General features: G+C 40.7%; 1 protein-coding gene across 3 annotated transcripts in view; it reads left to right on the plus strand.

Annotated features, from left to right (window-relative positions):
- Positions 1-21242, plus strand: part of kcnd3 (potassium voltage-gated channel, Shal-related subfamily, member 3) — a 98683-nt gene that overhangs the window by 74489 nt on the left and 2952 nt on the right. For 2 of the 3 annotated variants that reach the window (XM_067592402.1, XM_067592401.1), the window contains exons 4-8: positions 4155-4323; positions 16159-16260; positions 19256-19288; positions 19456-19548; positions 20809-21068. In XM_067592402.1, coding sequence (XP_067448503.1) covers positions 4155-4323; positions 16159-16260; positions 19256-19288; positions 19456-19548; positions 20809-21068 — 657 coding nt within the window. The remainder of the gene's footprint in view (positions 1-4154; positions 4324-16158; positions 16261-19255; positions 19289-19455; positions 19549-20808; positions 21069-21242) is intronic. The other variant, XM_067592403.1, reaches the window with a different exon arrangement.

The raw sequence follows: 21242 nt of genomic DNA on the forward strand, positions 1-21242 counted from the left end.
TCCCCATGAGACATCCTCATCCTCCGACAGAATAACTATTTTTGCACACTCTTGACTTACTTAATAAGAACACTTGTTAAGCAGAGACTTTTCTAAGTTAAGTCTTAGTCGAGCTCCACAAATCCGGATCGCAATCAGTGTTCTTGTGTCTGTGTTGAGCTGCCTTAAGGGAGAGTTGAGATTATTATAGCTCCAGTGTATCTCACTTAATCCATATTAAGATATCTTTTGAGGCGTATTTAACCAAAAATATCAAACTTCTCTGCATATTAGCATTGAAACTATCTGAATCTTTATCTGTTTCTATCTACACTTTTCTTTTTCTGCTGTCTTCTTCTGTTATCTTTGTCTTGTGCTCTCCCTCTTCTCCTCTATCTGTTGATCTATCTGTCTCCCTACCTGTTGTTCCTCCCCCTTCTTATTTCTTGCTTTCCCGCGGTGACATTTGTGGGGGTGATTATAGATGGTTGTCCCATCCCTGAAGAGCCATGTGTCATCAGAGTTACTTGCATCTGAGTGACTGGCCATGAAATGTCAGATGAGAGTACAGATGGATGGATGGTTGAGGGTTAAAGGCCTGCAGAGACAATCTTTCACTCTGTTGAGCCCAAAAGAGCTAGGCTTCATTGGGTTGTGACAGGTTTCCCAATAAAAATGGGAACTCTACTACCTCTTATGGATATTTTTATGAGGCATCATCATTTATGGCCACTGTGGTTACACAATGTATTTTTCATCGCGGAGCTTTGCTGTGAATATGGATTTTTAAATATGCTGAAATGACTCTTCACCTTCTATATTCTTAATCAATACAATGGCATTAAATATTTTGATGTAAGTAGGACTGTGTTATCATTTTATCAACTTTTGGTGAAATCATATTGTCATCATATGATCAATAATGTGTTACCACAATACTTTAAATGTATAATTAGAAGCACATTTTAATTGAAATCCAAAAAAACAAATCGTAATAGTTGTTGTTTTACACATGTTAAGAGGATTGTCTGATATAACACACAACCATATGACACATAATTATCAATTTGCTCATTTTATGTATGATTTTGTATATAATTGCTATATCCTGATACAATATATTTCAATATTTCAACTTAATCTCCCAGCCCCAGTATTTCCGCCTGGTTTGAGTTGAAGGCTTTAATTATGTACCACAAATTCTAGCATGTATAAAGGATGTCCAACCCATTTTTTTAACAGAAAGCTTGCCTTAAAGAAATGTAGCCTGTTAATACTGTAGTCTACATACCACATTCTGCAGTAGTAGACTGTGTTGCAGACAGATGTTGATTTTCAGCAGTGTGAAAATGGTGTGTGTGTGTGTGAGCATGCGCTATAGATGGGAGCTGTAGCAGCTCTCCATGGTGCTGAAGGGTCTTAGCTTTTTCAGTGAGCCTGCTGCAAACCATGGTGAAAGAATTTCCTCCAAGAAAATTGCAGAGGAATCACATGGGATTTGGTCTGTAAATGGAAACCCAACCCTCAACACTTCATATGTCTTTGTCCTGCCGTCGCCCCTCTCTCTTTCCCTCTCTCTCCCTCTCTCTCCCTCTCTTTTTTTAGTAGAAGCTTCCTATCTTGAACATGGCCACATTCACATGTATTTAACCAGTATGCTCGCTGGGTTTATCAGTGGAAATTTAAAGGGATGAGCTGCACTATCCTCACCTGACATGACATGACATGACCTGCCATCATCACAAATCTGTGTCTGTCAGCCCTCAGACCATCCCTGTTAAGCCCATCCATCACACATACCTTCACTAGAGCACTCAGGCCAACTCAATAACCCTCCATCTATCCTTCCTAGACTTTATTAATATAACCCAGAGAGACCCGGTCTTCCTAGGATGGGCTGTGACAACCCTGACCGAGGACTGACCTTCCCCACCTGACTCGGGTGTGTGTACATGTGTGATATGTGCACGCACCCTGTATTTATTTATACGTGAGTGCATGCATAGTACACAGCAAACTCATGGTTGTGTGTGTACGTGCACAGGTGTGAGCGAGATATGAGCAAGAGGAGCTGATGGAGAGAAAAAAACCTCCTGCGTACGCTGCCTCTGCTGAGAAAATATCTCTCCCTCCAGTATGCTTCCCTTTTGTTGCTTATCCATCTTCCTCTCAGAGACATTTACCTCCATCCCATTCCCCACCTTCAGTGTCGCCTCACAGGGTTAGAAACAGCCCCGGCGTTCATCCAGGCAGGAGGGGAAGAAATTTCATCTAACCTCGCTTATCACATGCACACACACGCATATGCACACCCTCACACCACTTATTACTGCTTTCTCTTTCTTTAATGTGTGCAAGCCCAGCTTTATCTCTGTGCCATGTATAATGGCTCAGAGATGGTATCATCAGAGACAGGCCAGCTTGACTAAATGGGAGCGGCAAATTGACTGTAGTATTAGGAGAGAAGGGCCTCTATCAGGCAATCTGATAGGATCCCATTAAAGAAGGCTTGCAGATGAATATGATTAGCTTTTCATTCCTCCTAATGGAAACATCTTCTGAAGAGGGGAGGAGATGAAATGTTTTGTAGTGATAGGGCCTTTGTACCACTGATGGGATTGTTATTGCCTAATTTGGGTAGAAAGGCCATTAAAGTTCTTGGAAAGGACGATGAATGTTCTCTGTAAGTATACTCTCAGTTATAGCTGCGGACCAGTGGTTCACTGTGTGTGGGCAGCGCTTTGCTTTGTTGATGCGAAAACCACCCTCCACTTAAATGGCTTCATATTTGGCTTGTTTTTCCCGAAATCTGTGACTAATGAGTATGAGGTTTCATCTCCTTCCCCAAAACGGACTGAATGGGTTTGTTTGTGGTTTATGTGTTTTTGTGTGTTGCCATTCTGAGTTTTACTATCTCCAACAGACTGTGACAGAAGTGCTTCATTAGATTATAAAACGACTATCATGAGCACAACTTCTTAAGCAGATTATTGTTCATTTATGGAGAGCCTCTGGGGTACTGTTTGCCAAATCCTCAAATAACAACCAGTGTGCTATCCTCTGTGATCTGTCAAAATGGATGAATTTGATGAGTGCTATTTAGCAACATGTTTCTGAATATTTGCAAAACTTTAAAGTACTTTTTAAGTACTAAAAAGTACTTTAAAGTGTGTGTTTGAAATTCTGAGGATGTAGTTCCACAGTACACTTTCTAGTGATTCCTTCACTTCCTCCGACCTTGAGGTTGGGGGATTACAGGTTTATACAGCTCACTAACAAAAGATTTGTGTTCAAATTTCTACCTTATTGATATATTAAGATAAAAATCTCTTCACAATCAGTCTTTGCATAATTACATATAATGCTGGATGCTTAAAGGCTATTCGTTTCAGGTTTATTTGCAGTCGGACCTGGAGTCAGTTCTAATAAATTCAGTAGAATTTCTTGTTTAGCTGGAAAACAAGAACAAATCACCTGCACTTTTTTACTCATGAATAAGAAATGAACACCATTAGAAATAAAGGTTGCTTTTCCAACTTAAGTCGAGCTCTTTGAGCTTTTGAATTTCCTCTCGTCTGTCTTATTTTTCCTTCCACTGTTGATTCTAGCAGCATGGCTTCTTCTTTGGGAAAAAAAAGATTTAATTTAGTAATATAGTTATTGTAATTGTGTTGACTGTCTTCTGAACTTAAAAAGAGATTGCTTTTGACTTGCAAATATTTCAGATTGAATTGGGCCAAATGACTTTTGGGAAATGTCCCTGGCATTCACCGTGTCCTCCTCTTTCTCCTCTCTAAAGGTTAATAGTATCTGCTTTCTCATTGAATGACTCAGTGGACTTTACTGTGCCAGTCAGTGACAGAGGAGGTTTGGGAGCCTCTCTCTTTCTCTCTTGGGTTGGGACATAGTCAGCAGGCCGTGCTTTATTCTGTTGGGAATGGAGCATGAGTGGCCTAAAAAGTAAGATGAATGCCTCGTACCAGAGGAATGAATAGGCAGCAATATGAACTGGATGACAGGATGTGTGTGTGTGTGTGTGTGTGTGTGTGTGAGAATGACCTCCAGTCGGCTGTGCGTGACTCAAAGGTTGAGTTATCACAGACGGATTTTATTAAAAGCATAATAATACGTTTCACTAAATTTATTCTCTCTTTCTGCCTGTCACCTCTTTGCAGGTATGGAGACATGGTTCCTAAGACGATTGCGGGGAAGATCTTTGGTTCAATCTGCTCTCTGAGTGGGGTGCTGGTAATTGCCCTGCCTGTCCCTGTCATCGTGTCCAACTTTAGCCGCATCTATCACCAGAACCAGAGAGCAGACAAACGGCGGGCGCAGAAGGTACAGGTGAACACAGTTTTATTACCCTTCAACTGGGCCCCAGAGGGTTGAACTTCCAGAGCTCCAGTCCAGAGGGGAGCTCAGACGTCTCTCTCGCCCAGATTAGAGGACTCCACAGGGTTCGGGTCTTCCCTGAGACTAATGATGACTAATTGTATGTATAATGCAAATTGACTTGTACTTATAATACCAGTAGTTGTGAAAACATACAATGGTGATACATGTTCAGTAAGTATCACCATACTTTCATGGACTTTCTCCCTTGAAATTCATACCTAAACCTTGACCTTCCTATTTTCCCTTTGCTCTGCCTAAACAGTTTTGGATAGGGAATTATTCCTTTTTTCAGATTCAGTCAATATTTATGTCTTTCTTACAGTATGTTTCAGTGTAATTTGCTAGCATAGCAAAGCTCAGTCTCTGGGTTTCAATGGGATCAAGGGGCAGCTCTTCTCCAAAAGGAAAGGAAATTTATCAAACATCTCCAGACATTGATAACTGATCTAAACATGTTAGGGTAATTTATATACAGTATATATATAATGTGTCAACTTGTACTCTTAAAAAAGATACAATTATATTATTTTAAAATCATTTTCTTGTTTATATGCCACAATTCAAAGCTATAATATATGTATTTCAGAAGACACAGATGTAAAATCTTGCTAATATTAGTATTTTTAAAGGGAAACTTTGGTGTTTTTCAACCTTGACCCTATTTGCCCATCTTTTTGTGTCTAAGTGACTAATGGGGACAGCAATTTTTAAAATTGGTCCAGTATTAAGTTTTTCTTTACCTTTCGCTTGTACCGATCTGTTTGTTATTGTGTCTAACCACGTCTCACTCAAGGAGAAGTCTCCCTCTGAAATCTTGCAAGAGTTGAGTTGTTTTCAGCTAAATATCAGCTAAATATTCAGCCATGACAGAGTTGGAGAAAGGAGTGCCAGGAGGAGTTTGTTGTGTTGGAGTGCAGAAAGGGTAGCTTAGTTTTATCTACAAGATTTTCGAAGTCATAGCTGAATATTTAAGTGATTACAACTCAACTCTTGTGAGATTTTAGAGTGAGACTTCTCCTTGTGTGAGACTTGGTGAGACACAACAACAAACAGACCAGATCAAGCAAAAGGTAAAGAAAGAGATTTTTATTTCTCTGTATGGTCCTTTCCATAATGTTGTCAGACACTTACAATAACAATCTGTGCCGTTCAGTGGCAAAACAAGCACTTTTAGTGGACATACATTGACAGGGTGCTATTGCCCCCTCAGATTACATTGAAGACCATTTCACGGTTGCCGGCTGAAGGGCTCTCGCTCAATGCTGGACCTATTTCAAAAATTGTTATCCCCATTAGTCACTTAGACACAAAAAGATGGGAAAATAGGGTCTAGGTTGTAAAATATTGAAGTTTCCCTTCAATATTTTTGTGAAAACTTTTGTTGACAAAATCTGTTAAAACTACATTATTGATCTGTCTCTTGATCCGGTAGGAATCCATGACCTGATCTGAACTTAACTTGCTGTTCTGACTCTTAAGAAAAAACCTATTTTGATTATGTTAAATATCACATTCCCCCAAACCAACGTACCCCTTTTACTCCACCATCTAAACATTATCATTACTCCCAAAAAATCCAAAAACCCCAAGCCTAAATCCTGAAATAATCTGTCAAAGAAGTAAATATCAGCAATAACCCCTCTCTGCTTGATTTTCTTTTGTTGGTCTGTCCTTGTGAACAGATTTTATCCTCCTAAGTATATCAATAAAAACACATGCAGGCAGAAATTCATAAACGGATTATGTAAACTCATGTTTAAACTGTGGAAGGTTTAAAGATCCTATCTTCCTTTGGATAAATATCCCAGCCTTCAGAGCTCTGGCCTCAAGACCCTCAAAGAATCATGTTGTGGTGTGGCCATGAGCCAAACTACGTAGCAGCATCAGCTGGCGCACATACAAAACTGGGCTGGTAATCATAGTTTGAGGGGAGGCCTTGACAGTTTTTGTTCTCCTGAGATAGATAGTAGTGTGTTTATTTGGAGCTGGCAGACATGCACACACTGACACATATTTTCAGAGTCCATTCCTCTTTCTCATCGCTTTCGTTCACACTTCTCCCAGCAAGGCTTTTTTCACTCCTTTTGCTTCTCTTCTCCCCTCATCTCTGCTCCTCTGCCTCCATCCATTTTCTCCCCATTTCTCTCTCTCTCTCTCTCACCCTCTCTGTGATTACTGCCATCCATCTTGGCACATGCTCTGGTTGTAGTTTAAATCTGTTTAAAGTCCTGCAGTTCGACCGTGGCTTGACCGCTGCCCAGTCTTAACTAACCGTAACCTTGTCTGCCAAGCAAGACTCTGGTGTAACACATCCAAGTGTGCAGGGAAGAAAAGAGACACAGAGGGGATGGAAAGAGTTATTCGCTGGCAATTATCTAGATTGAAAACAAGGTAGAGCCAATGAGATGTATAGTGTTGACGCAGAAAAGAGAGAGGAGTGGTGACGAGGAAGGCTATAGGGAAGGAGGGAGCAGGAGAGGCAGAGAGAGAGTAGGAAGGGGGGAGAGCTGGAGGCGATATGTGTCCTAATGCTGTGTTCTTTCCTGAAATAGCTATCACCCAGATGAGGTGCTGGCTGGAAGGAAGGTGTGTGTCTGTCCATCTGCTTGTGTATGAATGTGCATCTGTTTGAGTGTCTGTGTGTGTGTGTGTGTGTGTGTCTGTGTGTGTGTGTGTGTGTGTGTGTGTGTGTGTGTGTGTGTGTGTGTGCATCAACCATACTTCCTGTCAGTTAGGGCCTGACCTTGGTCTGTCCCAGCTTCCTGTGTGTTCTCCACTGAACCGCAATGTGGTGCAGTGTCCCCAAACACTGCTCAGTACAAAGCACCCACATCTCGAGAGGTACCCACAAACTGACCAGTGTAGCATAACAGCGCTGTTATCATTAACCAGTACTAAATGACTCCATCAGGGTACTTGAATGCCTCTCTGGCTTGCCTGAAGGGGAGGTCAGCGATTTGCTCAGTCAAACATACATGGTTTTCTCCATTTCATAACACCATGATTCAACACACCTTTTCAACCTTCATAATAATACCCTCACAATTATACATATATATATATATATATATATATATATTCGTATAATTGCCTTGATCCTTGAGAGAGTAATTACTACGGCAAATCAAGGTGTAGTGCCAAAGATGATGAAAGGTTTGCAAATGTGATATTTCAGAGCATTTATGATTTGCAATCTGTGCACAATCTCTGTCTTTAAAATTACTACAAGGATTTTTCATTTTACTGGAATAAAGACTGCATTTCCCATGAGCACCACCACCTCGTGTCATAAAGATCTTGGCTAGTACATGCATTTGTTTTGGAAGCGAGTGAAAAAAAAGACGCTACTTATTTTTAATATTATTTTTCTTTTTTAAACACAACTGTTTGCAGGATGCATAGCAATGAGGTAATGTATCTATTTTTGTCTGTGTAAGATTAATAATTGTAATATGGTGATGGTGAAGCAAAGTAAACTTTGTTTTAGTACCATTCGTACACCTAGATTACATGTAAGGCTGCATTCACCACCAAATCAGGACACCTGTTGTTTCGAAGTCTGTTCCCCCCTCAAATAATGTTCCCCTCCTGTTAGAATTGTATCTTCTGTAGCAACACCTCCGTGGTTGGGGTTAGGACTTAGGTCATGGTTGGGCAAAGCAGAGATAACTGGTTGGGGTTAAGGTAAGGGTCAGATTAAGCACCTCAGAAGACTTGGGGGTTTGGGGTTAGGGATAAGATTGGGTGTAGTTCAAGGTTATGGGAAACGCATATCGATGGGGGAACAGACTTTCACACAACACTGGCAATGCGGCACCTTCCCGGAGGGTTGTGAGGAGGTGTGGGCATGTTTATTTCCGCTTTAGAACGTAACCGCTGTGAAACAACAAGAAAATAATATTTTATTTCTCACTCCTTCACTCCTTTGTTCTTGCTACCCCATCGCTTGCTCTCTTCATTCACTCTCTAGCTCACTCAACCACAGCTGCTCTCTTTCACTCTTGCTCTCGTCTTTTTTAAAATGAGTCAGGAAGCTGACAATAAGTCTAACTTTACTTTTAATGTTATCAAATGAAAAGAAATGTCCTCCCCCCGTTCTAGTAACGTCCTTGTACTCCCTCATGCTACAATGCTACATGTAATGTAAACATAGGCTCTTCCAGTCTGCGTGCTGTAAATTGTTTCGTCTAATTTTGCGAGGAAACTTGACCCGGTGGCAGGCATTTAGAATAACTATATAGAGATAGCCAATCTTCTCGCTGATGATCTTGTTTACTTATGTAGGTCACACAGAGGCATCATGATATTGTTTCATAACCAGTTAAAAGTTCCTTGTAGTAACTTTAATTAGCCCACATGATTAAGTATTGTTCAGCATTAAACTGCTTAAAACCAGTTAAATACTTGATTTGACTTCATGTCCCACTTGGTTGTTAAAGGTTGCATATCATGTATGATGCATTTCCGGGTCTATACTTATATTCCAGGGCTCTATTTGAATATGTTATATCTGTCAGTTAAAAAAACTCCTTATTTATCTTATGCTGGCTCTTTATACAGCCCCTCAGTTGAGCCCCTGTCTGAAACAGACAGTTTTATCTCCTATAACTTTAAGGCCGACTCCCAATGAACCCGCTCTGTTCTGATTGGTCACCTCCAGAAGATGCTCCTCGGCAGATAACAGGATACACAAATGCATTATTTTGTTTTCCCATTTTTTGTGTTTTTTTGTCCTGTTCCCCTAACCTTCTTCAAATCAGTAAATGGAATAGAAATTAAACTAAAATCAGAAAACAACTTGTTTTTTGCTTGCCTGTCTAAAAGAATATTTCAGAAGCTAGATGTAATTCTGTTTCCCCCTGGATAGTTTCCTCTGTCCTGCCAAGACGATAACGACAGTTTTTAGTTTTTTTTACTCAATATAACAGCGCTCAGGATTTATTAGGATGACTGCTTTACTCCAAATAATATCACTGTATGAACCTGGACTGTGTGTGTGTGTGTGTGTGTGTGTAACAGCTGACCTTTTGGATGTGTAGAGGAACACAGAACATTAATTAACACTATAATTGTTATATATATTTGTTGAGAACCAGCGCTAGAGCAAATCAATAGGACGGGCATTTGATTTTTGTGAGGGGGCACAATGCATTGTATATTTGTTTATCCTGTTATTAAACAAGTTGAACATAGTTTTGGACGGAGGGTACACAGTCCCGGTCCTCCCACCAGTAAAAAAACAACGATGAATTTGGTCTTTGCAAATGGAAATGATGTACGTGTTTATTTTCATAAAGAGCGGGGAAGTGAGATCCGATCACAAGCCATCACTCGAGACACATGTGCTAGGTGTGAACAGACGTACTTAGAGCTGTCCACTTGTGATCAGATAATCCAAGATGCGTGTTAATGCCAGCTATAAACAGGCTTTAAGATGTTGAACCTGGTAAACATCAGCATGTGAGCACTGTCGCTAAGCATGGTAGCATGCTGATGTTAGCATTTAGCTCAATGCACCACTGTGCCAAGTGCAGCCTCACAGAGCCACTAGCATGGCTGTAGACTCCAGTCTTGCTGTATAATGTGTAGCAATTGAAAGGGATTTTACTGCCCTTTTATAACAACTGCTGCAGACATGTGTTCAGCTCATTACATGTTACATTACATTAATTTAATGTTCTTTTACTCTAGGTTGGCAGACAAAAGTCAGTCACTATAAAAGATGGTCAACTCAGTGTAGAGGTGTGTGATAGAGCCATTACCATTGTATGGTCCACTCTTTCACTGCTAATGACAACTGTGATCTTTAATGCCCCACCCCAGCCATGAATCACTCAGGCATGTCATATCCTTCAATAGCCCATTACTACCCTCCACATAACATGTAGTGTTCTTTAATGCTCCATAACCTTAATGACATATGACCTTCTCAGCCATTAAACCAACCATTTAGCAACTGTTACTGATCATTTAACATAGCAAAACGTCATTTGCGCAGCATTTATTACCTACACCTGGTTATATTTCACAGAAAATTCATTCTTCCTCAGATCATTTCTTAGAACAAGGCTATGTTTAACTGGGAGTAAAATAGGATAGCCATTCAAGATTGCCTTTCACAGTACTCAAACGATGAGGGGAGAGCAGACGGAGGGGGAATTATAGAGGAGAGGAAGTGCAGCATTAGTCCCCCAGCATTTTCCAGCCTCCTCTGTTCTCCTCCTGTCTTCTCTCCTTTTTTTTTCTCCCTGTCCCTGTCCATCCCCTCAACCCCCCCTCATCCACATCCATCTTCATTCAGGTCTAATTGTTAGCTGTTCTGGGCTCCCATTACAATTAGCCATCCATCTGGGTGGTGGTGGAGAGACAGCCCCTGATCCATCTCACTGCACAAAGGAAAGATACATGAGGATGCCACCAGTTGCTGTATGTGGCAAGGCAACACACACAGCTGAGACACCAACATTTATTCTCTATTCTGCCTCCCTGTAGTCTCCAGTGTCGCTACTTTTGTTCTACAATGAATTGAACACTTTCAGTTTAAGTCCCTCCTTGTCTTGATGCATGATCCCATGAACGAATCTGAAACAAAGTGTCCAATCTGCAGGGGTTACTCTTTAGTTGCTCCCTGGGGCTTATTTACATAAAGGTAATAATATCTTCAGGTAGGTCTAATTACATATTCTGAATAGCTTACCTGAAAGAGGGCAAGATTTAAATGGAGAATCACAAAGGGCAAGTGACACAGAAGGATTAAAAAAGAGGGGGGGCAGGAATTTAAATGAGCGTAACGTTTATGTGTACCTAATGTATTCTGCTGGATCTGTTTCCTTGGTTCTGTGAATAATATCTCCTTACCCTAGGTCTTCTCACATGGAGTTGAATCTGGGTTTACTACAATATATCCTTTACACATAAGCTTAAACATAAATGTAAACGTAAACATACAATTTACGACAAAAGAACTTCACCACAGCCAAAAGACATAATTAAAAGTCCGGAAAGAGGTCATTTGTCTGATTAAGAACAAGGTCAGCTCTTCAAAATCATTTAGTTTTTAGCAGCTCATCATATTGTCTTTATTTTTAATGACCTAAGTCTCATTCGCTGACACATAATTCATTTTCTGTAGCTTGAAATGTGATGTCATTCCCATCGAAGCAAATTCTTCTTTTGTTTGATATATTCCGAGATTTGTCAAACATAAACACATGTTGTTAACCACTCTCAAATACACACCACAGAAAATAAATATGTAGGTGTACCATGTAGAATTAAACAGTTGTGGGTCTTTCTTTGACACAATGCCTTAACAGTGGATCATGAATCCAGCCTCAGGTGTAGAGCTGCAGAATCTATACATATCTGTCATTGTTTTCTCCTGTTCATCCTTCCTGCTTCTGTGAAAATTTGATCATTTTATTGCCTTGTCTTTTTCCCCACTTTCACTAGAAATCTGTCTCTGATTCAACCGTTGTTGTCTTCAAACTTAGTGCATAGTAAAATTACTGCCTGTTGTGGTTCATGAGCTCTACATTGGCTCGGAGCTGAAACAAAACAAAACAAAAACAAGTTGTTTTCCATCCCTCCCTCTCTCTCTGTCTCTCTCTCATTGCTCTAAATCACCTCACTATTGTTGTTAGACTTCCCTCAGAAGGCTGAAGTCAAAAGGTGGAGATGACTTCTTGCTCAGAGTGTTTTGCCCTTCTAGGCAATCAATAAAGTTGTCTGCACATTGCAAGAAGACAGACCAAAAAGAGAGGTGGAGGGATGAGGGACTTCAATGAGTGAGGCCAAAAGCTGCAATGAATGTTGTCCTTTGTAAAAAAAAACAAAACAAACAAAAAAAAACATCCTAAACATCTACATCACAGCAGCTTGCAGATCTGAGCTGCACCTTTCTGGTGTCTATAAAGAGGAGGTAATCCAGGCTTAGCAAAAGTATTTTGTCTCTGAGTGGTGTTAGTCTGAGGTTAAGCTGTCTTTGCTACAGATGTAGATATCTGTGGACCAGAGGTGTCACAGGGGTTGACTTCCTCAGAATCAATTCTCACCATCATCCAGAGTTTCCTGCCTTCACCAGCTCCCACAAAGATTTACTAAAAGTCAATCTTTCCAAAATTTCTCTTCGCTTTTTCCTCTTTCTTTCTATTTCGCTCTCCTCTCGTTTGTGCCAGTGTTTCTCCCTCTGTGTGTGTGTGTGTGTGTGTGTGTGTGTGTGTGTGCTGTGTTGTGTTTTATTGTAAAGCAACATACCTCAGAGGAAGTAACTGTCAGCATGTATAAAAGCAACTCTTAAGATGAGTGGCAGCTGCAAAACAAAATTAGACTCCTCCACAGCTATTTATGTGCGTGTGTTTGTGTGTGTGTGTGTGTGCGTGTGTGTGTGAGAGAGAGAGAGAGAGAGAGTTTGGGGTGTGTTTCCTCATCAGATGGTCTCCTCTTTCACTTGTATGGTTTTGAGGCAGGCCCGAGGCAGAACCTAATCTGGTCTCATAGCTCGATTGCTCCACTTTTCACTCAGCCAATCCTATACAGGCAGTCTAGCAAAGCTGTAACTCACAAGGTTCCATGAATTTTTTAACTTTTACTTTCAACTAAAAAATTTACTTCCAACAAAACTTCCTGGCAATGCTCAGTGGAGTATGGCATGGGAGTTGAGTGGATATGCAGCGTTTTTTTTTTAAGGATATGCCAGTTTAGATCTCAACTGGCAGTGAATTGTGTTAAAATGAAACATTTATGCTGGCTTGCATCCTATAGCTATAATCTTTAAAGCGTGATTGATCGTAAATTGTGGCTGTGTGGCAGGAAGATGGGAAACAAAGAGGAAAAAAGGTATTTGGATCAGCTATTGGCCCTTGGGTGTCTGCAAACATCTGGACTGTTTCAGCCAGTGATATTCAGCATCGCTATTCTGATTGGTTCGCTATTTTGGGTTTTTTCCAAGTTGTGTGCTTTTAAGTACAGCTGAAATTAGATTTTTCTCTACAACAGCATATGTATCTGCTGTGTAAATCACTACATCCTGCGTTCTCCCGCTATACAATGCGAGAGCCACAGACTCTGAACAATCCACATTAGCTTTCCTGCTAAAGCCTTCTCCTTATCTAACTTACTACATAAATGAACTCACGTCTTGTCCTGCATCTTAGCTTGTTGAACGAGCAACCAAACAAACATTCACCGGGGAAAAGTGCACCACTAACGTCAGTTTGCAGGCTAGAAAGCTAATTATCTGGTCTGCTGCAGCAACAACCAGTAAACATACCTGACAATGTGGTCCATTTCGATGCTGGTGTGGTTCTTACTCTTCAACACCACTGCTAACAACACACTATCTGACTGTGACTTGTACGTTACAAGTTTGTTTACCAAAGACCTTTTTTCTTCCTTTTGGTGATTTAAAAAAAACTGTTAACAATACATTTTAAAAACACGTCATTATTATTGACCTCCATTTCTGTCCTCCATGTATTAATTAGATCCTCATTTATTTACAAAGGGAATATTAGGTTTAAAATGGAGTCCTAATATCTGACTGTACAGTACTTTGAAGTTACCACAGACAAATTTCGTATTGAAAAGACCTATGATCCAAAGTGTATTGTATGTGAGGGAAGAAATAGCTTATTTTATGATTACAATCTTCTATAACAGAATTTTTCACTCTGTGTCTGTGTGTGAGGATATGTGGTTCTCATGAGACTGCGTGTGTCTCTTTGTGAAGGAATGTGCAGCAGTCACACTTTTTGGCTATGTAACCTTCCACATGGTATTGTGTGTGTGTGTGTGTGTGTGTGTGTGTGTGTGTGTGTAGGTGTGTAGGTGTGTGTGTAGGTGTTAATGAAAGCCCTCTTTTCTATGGTTTCCTTACACTCCTCTGTGCTCTCAGTGATGCTTCAGCAGCAATTCAGGCTCAATCTGTCCTGCAGAGGCTCTGCCTGAAAGCACAGATGGGCCTTAGACACAAACGCCCGGGTCCCAAAGGCCCCAGGAATCTATCAGAGAGCTGTAGAAGTAGATTCAATCTAGCGGGACGTGTTCTTAACATCCCCTCCATTACCTCTGCGCTGCCTGGCAACCATGGCCACAGTCACGGGCTCCTGTTTGCATGGTGACCCCGGAGAGACGATCCCATTGGCTGAGCAAAAGGCCAGAACATAAAGAAGGGTTATCCCAAAGGCCTGAGGGAATGCTGTGCCAGCACAAATGTACATAGGTGTGAGGGCACAAAGAGAGCAAGAAAAACTTGTCAAGGAGAGCAGGAGGAGGAAGGGTGAGAGAGACAAAAAGATAGATAAAGATAGTGCTTCAGTGAGATGGTAAACAATTTGAAGGGAGTTGGGTTTCTGCTACAGATGCTCTGGTACAGATTGGTCTCTGTGCATGTGTGTGTTTACTGGAGTTCTTGTTTATCTCCCCTGCTTCTCTTTAGATTACTAAATCACAGCATGAGCTACCTGCAGGTCAACAAACATTACCATGTTTTAAATGAAACTCAAGTGACGGGATCAGCTTGAATTAGCATACATTACCATACTTTTACTGAGGTATTTCTGCTTCTACTCTATATGGCTCGTACGTATATGTATGGAAATTCATCTATGGAGACGAGGCGTGCATACATAGCCGCACACAGGGATATGCAAACACACATCCGCACACCCAATTAGTCCCCCAGCAGTGCATGGGCCCCCTACTAAACAAGCTCTCTGTCTGCTCATCATTTACACAGCTAACATTATTCTGCCAATTTCCCTTCAATGAATTTGTCACCCTGTTTTAAAATGCACAAAGCGGAACAGAAACAGAGATATACACACACTTTGAAGCCGCACCTAGCTTGACACCCAACTCTTGACTTTGACAGGAAAATGGCAGGCTTTAGAGAAATGAATGACTCACATTACACTATCCTGTAAAAGCAGTTGTTTTAGTAACTGAGAGATTTATTGAGACCCGCATTTTTACACAGGACTGTGTACAGAAACAAATGAGCACACACATTGAGAAGATACAGTGCGCTTTGGGTTGAGAGAAAAAACAGGACGTTTGAGTAAAATCAATCAAAGCTTGTAGGCAATAATATGTAACTGATGTATAAAGGATTCACTCCAAGGACCAGAGTGCATTCTGTTCTTGTTTTTTTCCTTCTCTTCTTTGTCTTTGTAGCTGACTGCCTCAGAGGAGAGATTTGACAGCATGAGGGAAAGAAAGAGAAAAAGAAAAGACTGGACTGTGCACTCACTGTGCTGTACGGGTGTAATGAGTAAAGAAGCATTCAAGCCGACACTAACATAGTGGCTCAGAAGTGGAGATGTAAAGCATTATGGGCATGGACACTTCCTTGATTTATTTAGCTAAACAAAGCCGCTAATGTAGCAGCACAAAACAGCCCTAATAAATTGAATTCAATATTTTAAATGCAGAATGACACTTTGCTGCTTAATTCATACAGGATTTACCTGCATTACTCTCAGGTGCTGCTCTAACTCATTTTCAACTCAAGGAATCTGTTATCGTGTAGTCACCATAAATCATTCATAAGTATCACAGGAGATCAGAGTGAATTTATCACAGGAGATCAGAGTGAATTTATCACAGGAGATCAGAGTGAATGCTTTAGTAGCATGTTAGATTTGATCTATAAGATCACAACTAAAAATGTATATCAAGCATGTGAACGTACTGCAGCTCAAATCAGTGGGAATGATACCAAATCACTCTGAAAAAGGATGTGGCATAGGCACTGACTGGCAGGTGGTCTCTTGCTCTTTGCAGAAAGCCCGCTTGGCCAGGATACGAATATCCAAGACAGGAAGCTCCAATGCCTTCCTCCACAGCAAGCGCAACGGCCTGTTCAACGAAGCTCTGGAGCTCACGGTAAGACCATCCTCGGTTGTCATGTTTTTTTTCAGGATTACCTTTCCACATGAGACATACTTACAACACAGAGAGCCTGACCTCTTCATCTCCAATCCTCAGAAACAAGGTTCTGAGGATTTCAGTCTTTGGATGCAGGCCTCGCTTGCCTGTCCTTCAAATGATCAGTTCTTAGAATGCACACAGTGTCCCATCAGAGCAGCAAACTGTGATCTCATTCGATAAGCGGCACTTCTAATGTGAGCATCTCTGAGCGCAGCTGTCCAGCTGAGGAACAGGCCTCAGGCAATGCAGACATGTAAACACATGTAAACACATGAAATGTAAACACAACTCAAGGATGTTCCTCGCCTCACCAAAATGTTGCGGTTTGCAAGCATTTTATTGGCCTGGGGCCGACACAGAGCAAAACAAAAACAACTGCTTCTTCCTCCCTCTCGCTCTTTCTCCATGTGTCTCTTGAGTAACATTGGTGAGGACTGAATCAGAAGGGCACCAGGACTTATACTCAAGCTATGGCTGAATACCACATTGAATTCATATTGATTTAGCCTGAAGAGACAATATACTGCAAAGGTTGCAGTTTTTCTTATATGTTATGTATGTGTGTATATGTTTTCTGTACAGTAAATGATTATGTTGCAGTTATTTTAAGCAAATAGTCATGAGCACAGCTTGCCTGCACAGTAAATACTGACTGATGAAGTGAATTTATTAAATTTAATAAGATTTAAGATTAAGATTACCTCTTGACTCAGTATGAAGAGAGACTCAGAAACTCTACCGAGTAACAAAGTTTGCAAAATATGTTAAAAACAAGAAGACTCTTTTTTGCTGTTAGTATAATTTATGACACTCGGAGAAGAACATAACATTCATTGTGTGTATTAGTCCATATCCTATGAAGAGTTGCTTTTATTTAAGATTTAAGTCAGTGTAGAGCGCACACAGGTTTATTAGGACGTCTGCAGCCAAAAGTTTAAAAAAATAATAATAATGTTGGAATGTGGGAATATTTTAACTTAATAGAGTAGTTTGTGTTTCCTCTGTATGCTCTTGTGGTTGTGATTTTACCACTTTATTAGCAAACACGACACTGAAGCCAAAATAAGGTGAGTGACATTAACAATCACAGTGTCTATCATGAAAACTGCCATGAGATCACTTTTTTGTCCCTGTTTTTCATACCGAGCAGCCGCAGCTTAAAAGTGATTGAGTGCAACATTAATAGTATTTCCAGACTTTCACTTCTTTCCACAGATAGTCATTTAAATTCATGAGCAGTCAGTCACCTGTGCTGTCTACTCAAATAAATGTGGCTTTTTCATTTTCTTTTTGGTTAATATATTTTGTTTCCTGTATCACATTAATTTTTGTCAGTTTGGACTTAAAAATAGCAACAAAGTGTCAGTGCTGGGAGCGACTGCAGACTTGCTGCTTAAGACTAAAGTCAACACTTTATTAGTTGATATGAAGATATGCGCCTGCTCAATAAAATGTTAATTGTTGTCTGAGTTGCATGTAATTCTAAGGCTGCTATTTACAGACAACATGTACAGCACCATGCAGAGCTGCACAGTGTGTTTTGTCGCTCGGCAGATCAAGCTGTCTCCACTCTCTACAGTATGGTGGCCACCTGGGTAGTGAGCCATAGCCGCCCCCAGACAGATTGTTGATATGGGCTTCTAGTCGCATGTATGGAGAGGGACAGAAATAACTCATCCTAAACACCTGTGTTTTACTGCTGTGTTAGGTACAGATAAGCAGCATGAACACAGGTGAGCAGTCTTGGCTAGAACGGACCAAGTCATCAGCGCAGGAATGTACCCTCTCAGCAAAGAAGCTCCTACTTACAACACCAGTCACCCGCTTAACGAACAGAAAATTGCTACTACAAATCTTCCAAACATGGCATTTTACTTGCCTTTCAGCGGTGCTGTGGAGCATGCAGGATCAGGGTCGTATTTTCTGGCTTTGTTTTTTTATAAACAGCTCAGCTACAGATTCTGCTGGGAAAGACTGATGCAAGCTGTTGAAAGTCTGTATATGTGAAACATTGCTTTACCTCTGACAAGAACAATGATGACATTCTGAAATATACTGAAGAGACATCTTCCCAGTGTCAAGCTAAGGCTATTATGACCAACACTTATAACAATAATGGAGAATAATCTGTGTTTTCTAGATACTAGCTCTTCCCAAAACCTGCTTAGATGTCAGATATATAACGATATTAAACTTTGTCTCTTGTTTGCTCAGGGTGACTGTTACAAATATTACCTCAGAGAAAGAGTATTCATAAAGCACAAAAAGCAAACAGAATTTTATATATGTTTTAAGGTTTTTGTTCCTGAATTTAGTTTTTCTTGTCTGCACAAAGGAAATGTTGAAACTTTTCAAATATTTTTGGACTAATAAAAACACATATAGTGAAATATAAGCAAATGAACTGCTGATCTTACTTTAAGTTTGATTATATTTTTGTTGTTTTTGCTGGTTCCTCTACTTTCTTAGAGGATCCACAAGGCTCCACATTAGTCCTTAGTCTACTCAGTTCTCTCACTTACCTTACCACTACTCAGAAATGAGCTCCATATACAAACCACCACAGACCCAGAAATGGTGCCCACTTGTTTCACACACATAAACAGGCCAAAAAAAAAAAAGGAATATGGAAAACAAGTCATTAACGACTTGCCTGTGGGCAGACTTTGCAATAACAGAGATGGAGTCAAAATGTCATGATGGAAATTTTGATATGAATAGTATATATATATACTGTATATCCATTAGAAATGAGTTTCCCTTCCACCACAGATCAATGCAGTGGCTCCACTGATGTTAGCAGACATTACTCTGAGTCAAAATGATAATATTCCCAGTATCTGACTGGCATGACTGTGTCCCTGACGGCTGTCTGTTCTCAGTGCTGAACTGTGAACACTAGTAAAACTCTACCTGTCTGTTCTCCTTTTGTCTCCTTCTCCAACTGAAGCAACTTCCATACAAGATGAACCTTTCAGATCAGGTACCGAGACAGCAGCCGGCCGCACACCTCCCACATCTGATTAGTGTCTTCCTGGAAGAAAAATGTGGCATAGTGCTCATTTTGTGTGTGTGTGTGTGTGTGTGTGTGTGTGTGTGTGTGTGTGTGTGTGTGTGTGTGTGTGTGTGTGTGTGTGTGTGTGATTACAGAGTTCCACTGAAGAGGAGCAGAGGTTAAGCAAGTCTGCCTCTCTATTAGAGAGCCAGCACCACCACCTGCTGCACTGTCTGGAGAAAACCACTGTGAGTGCACACACACACACACACACACACACACAAACACGCATTCAACCATAATATTTCAACAATATATCTATTCATGATGAGCAAAAACAACGTGCACAACTTTTCTTTTTTCAGAATCACACATGAATTCAATTTAAATTGTTTTGTTTTTTTCAAAAAGTAATTTAATATCTCTAAACTGTGCAATCATCTGTACATTTCTCTCTACCGTGGCTCATCAGGTGAAAATAACTGACAGTCAGGCGTAATGAGTAGAGATCTACAGAATTTCTATGTACCTGGGCAAGTGCAGCCCACTGTAGCGTGATGTCCGGTACACTGCATTGCCCTTATGACGCACTCGTCTGCCTGTGTGTGATACAGACTCGTTGTCCATTTCAGCCTGGAACAACTCAGAGCACGGCAAATAACAGGATCTAGCATGCACTGGTGTACACAAACAACCCAAACTCAAACCTGCAATAACTGATTTTTTTGGCCACAAGCTATAAACACTCTTCAGTTGATACAGCAAATGTGTTCGCAAACAGTTATCTATTTACACATCCAGCAGACACCGAGCAACATTAGCTTTTATTTGGAGCCTTGTTTGTGCCCTCCTGAAAAATGTAACTACAGCTCTTTTTTTGGTGTCCATTAACTCCTGGACCAAATATCTCTGCTCTACTGAAGCTGCTAAATGCTTAAATATGTACATCAGCTAACTGCTAACTTTGTCTTTCTGCCATTTGGTTCTGGGCAAGTTAAGTACAATGTGATTTTAGAGCTGTTTTTGCTGTAAACACCTGCTATGGCTGAAAATGAGGATGCCGATGAGAGTGGTGAGAGTGAACCAAAACAGTAAAGTTGCGGGACAGAAAACCAAAACAATGAGCCAAAAGGTGATATAAAACTCCGGAGAGCTAAGGGGAAGTGCAAAGTCAAGTGATAATTATCTGTACGAGCACAAGTAGTCATGATAGATCCATTGTCAGTATAAAAGTATTGATTGTAGCCACTTTAAGGACCTCTGACTAGGAGCCAAGCTTCAACACATTAAAAACTGTCACACACACAGAGCCACGCACACCCAAAATAATCACACTTTGTCAGAGGAGTTATTGACCTACGCAATGAAGCAGAAAATGACAGGCTATATCAAGCCATATACAGTACATGGTCATAAATATAAATGTTGTAAATGTCCCGTCTTTTTTATGACTCTCTCTCTCTCTCTCACTGTCTTCCTCCCTTCATTCTCTTTGTCTTTGTTTGTAGAACCACGAGTTTGTGGACGAGCAGTATTACCAGCAGAGCTACCTGGAGGCAGGGCTGCAGAATTACCCGTCTCGAAGCCCCTCCCTCTCCAGCCAAGATGGCGTGACGGGCACATGCTGCACCCGCCGAAGCAAGAAGCACCACACCCCTTTACCGAACGCCAGTGCCCCAGCACACATGCAGCCTTTGACGCACACGCACACACACCAACAAGGCTTGCAGGAGCTCAGCACCATCCACATCCAGCCCCTCAGCACCAGGTAAGATCAGGGCAAAAAGACTCCAATAGCCTTTAATTTGAGTGCTTTGATGTTAAATTTCTGAAATCAGTTTAAAGAACAAAATCCACCCTTGGTTACTCTTAACACAGCTGCAGTATATACTATACAATAAAATTGTGGTGTTTGTAGGAATTACTTTTTGACAGAGTTTTC

Source organism: Thunnus thynnus, chromosome 6, assembly GCF_963924715.1.
Source record: "Thunnus thynnus chromosome 6, fThuThy2.1, whole genome shotgun sequence".
NCBI classification, from domain to species: Eukaryota; Metazoa; Chordata; class Actinopteri; order Scombriformes; family Scombridae; genus Thunnus; species Thunnus thynnus.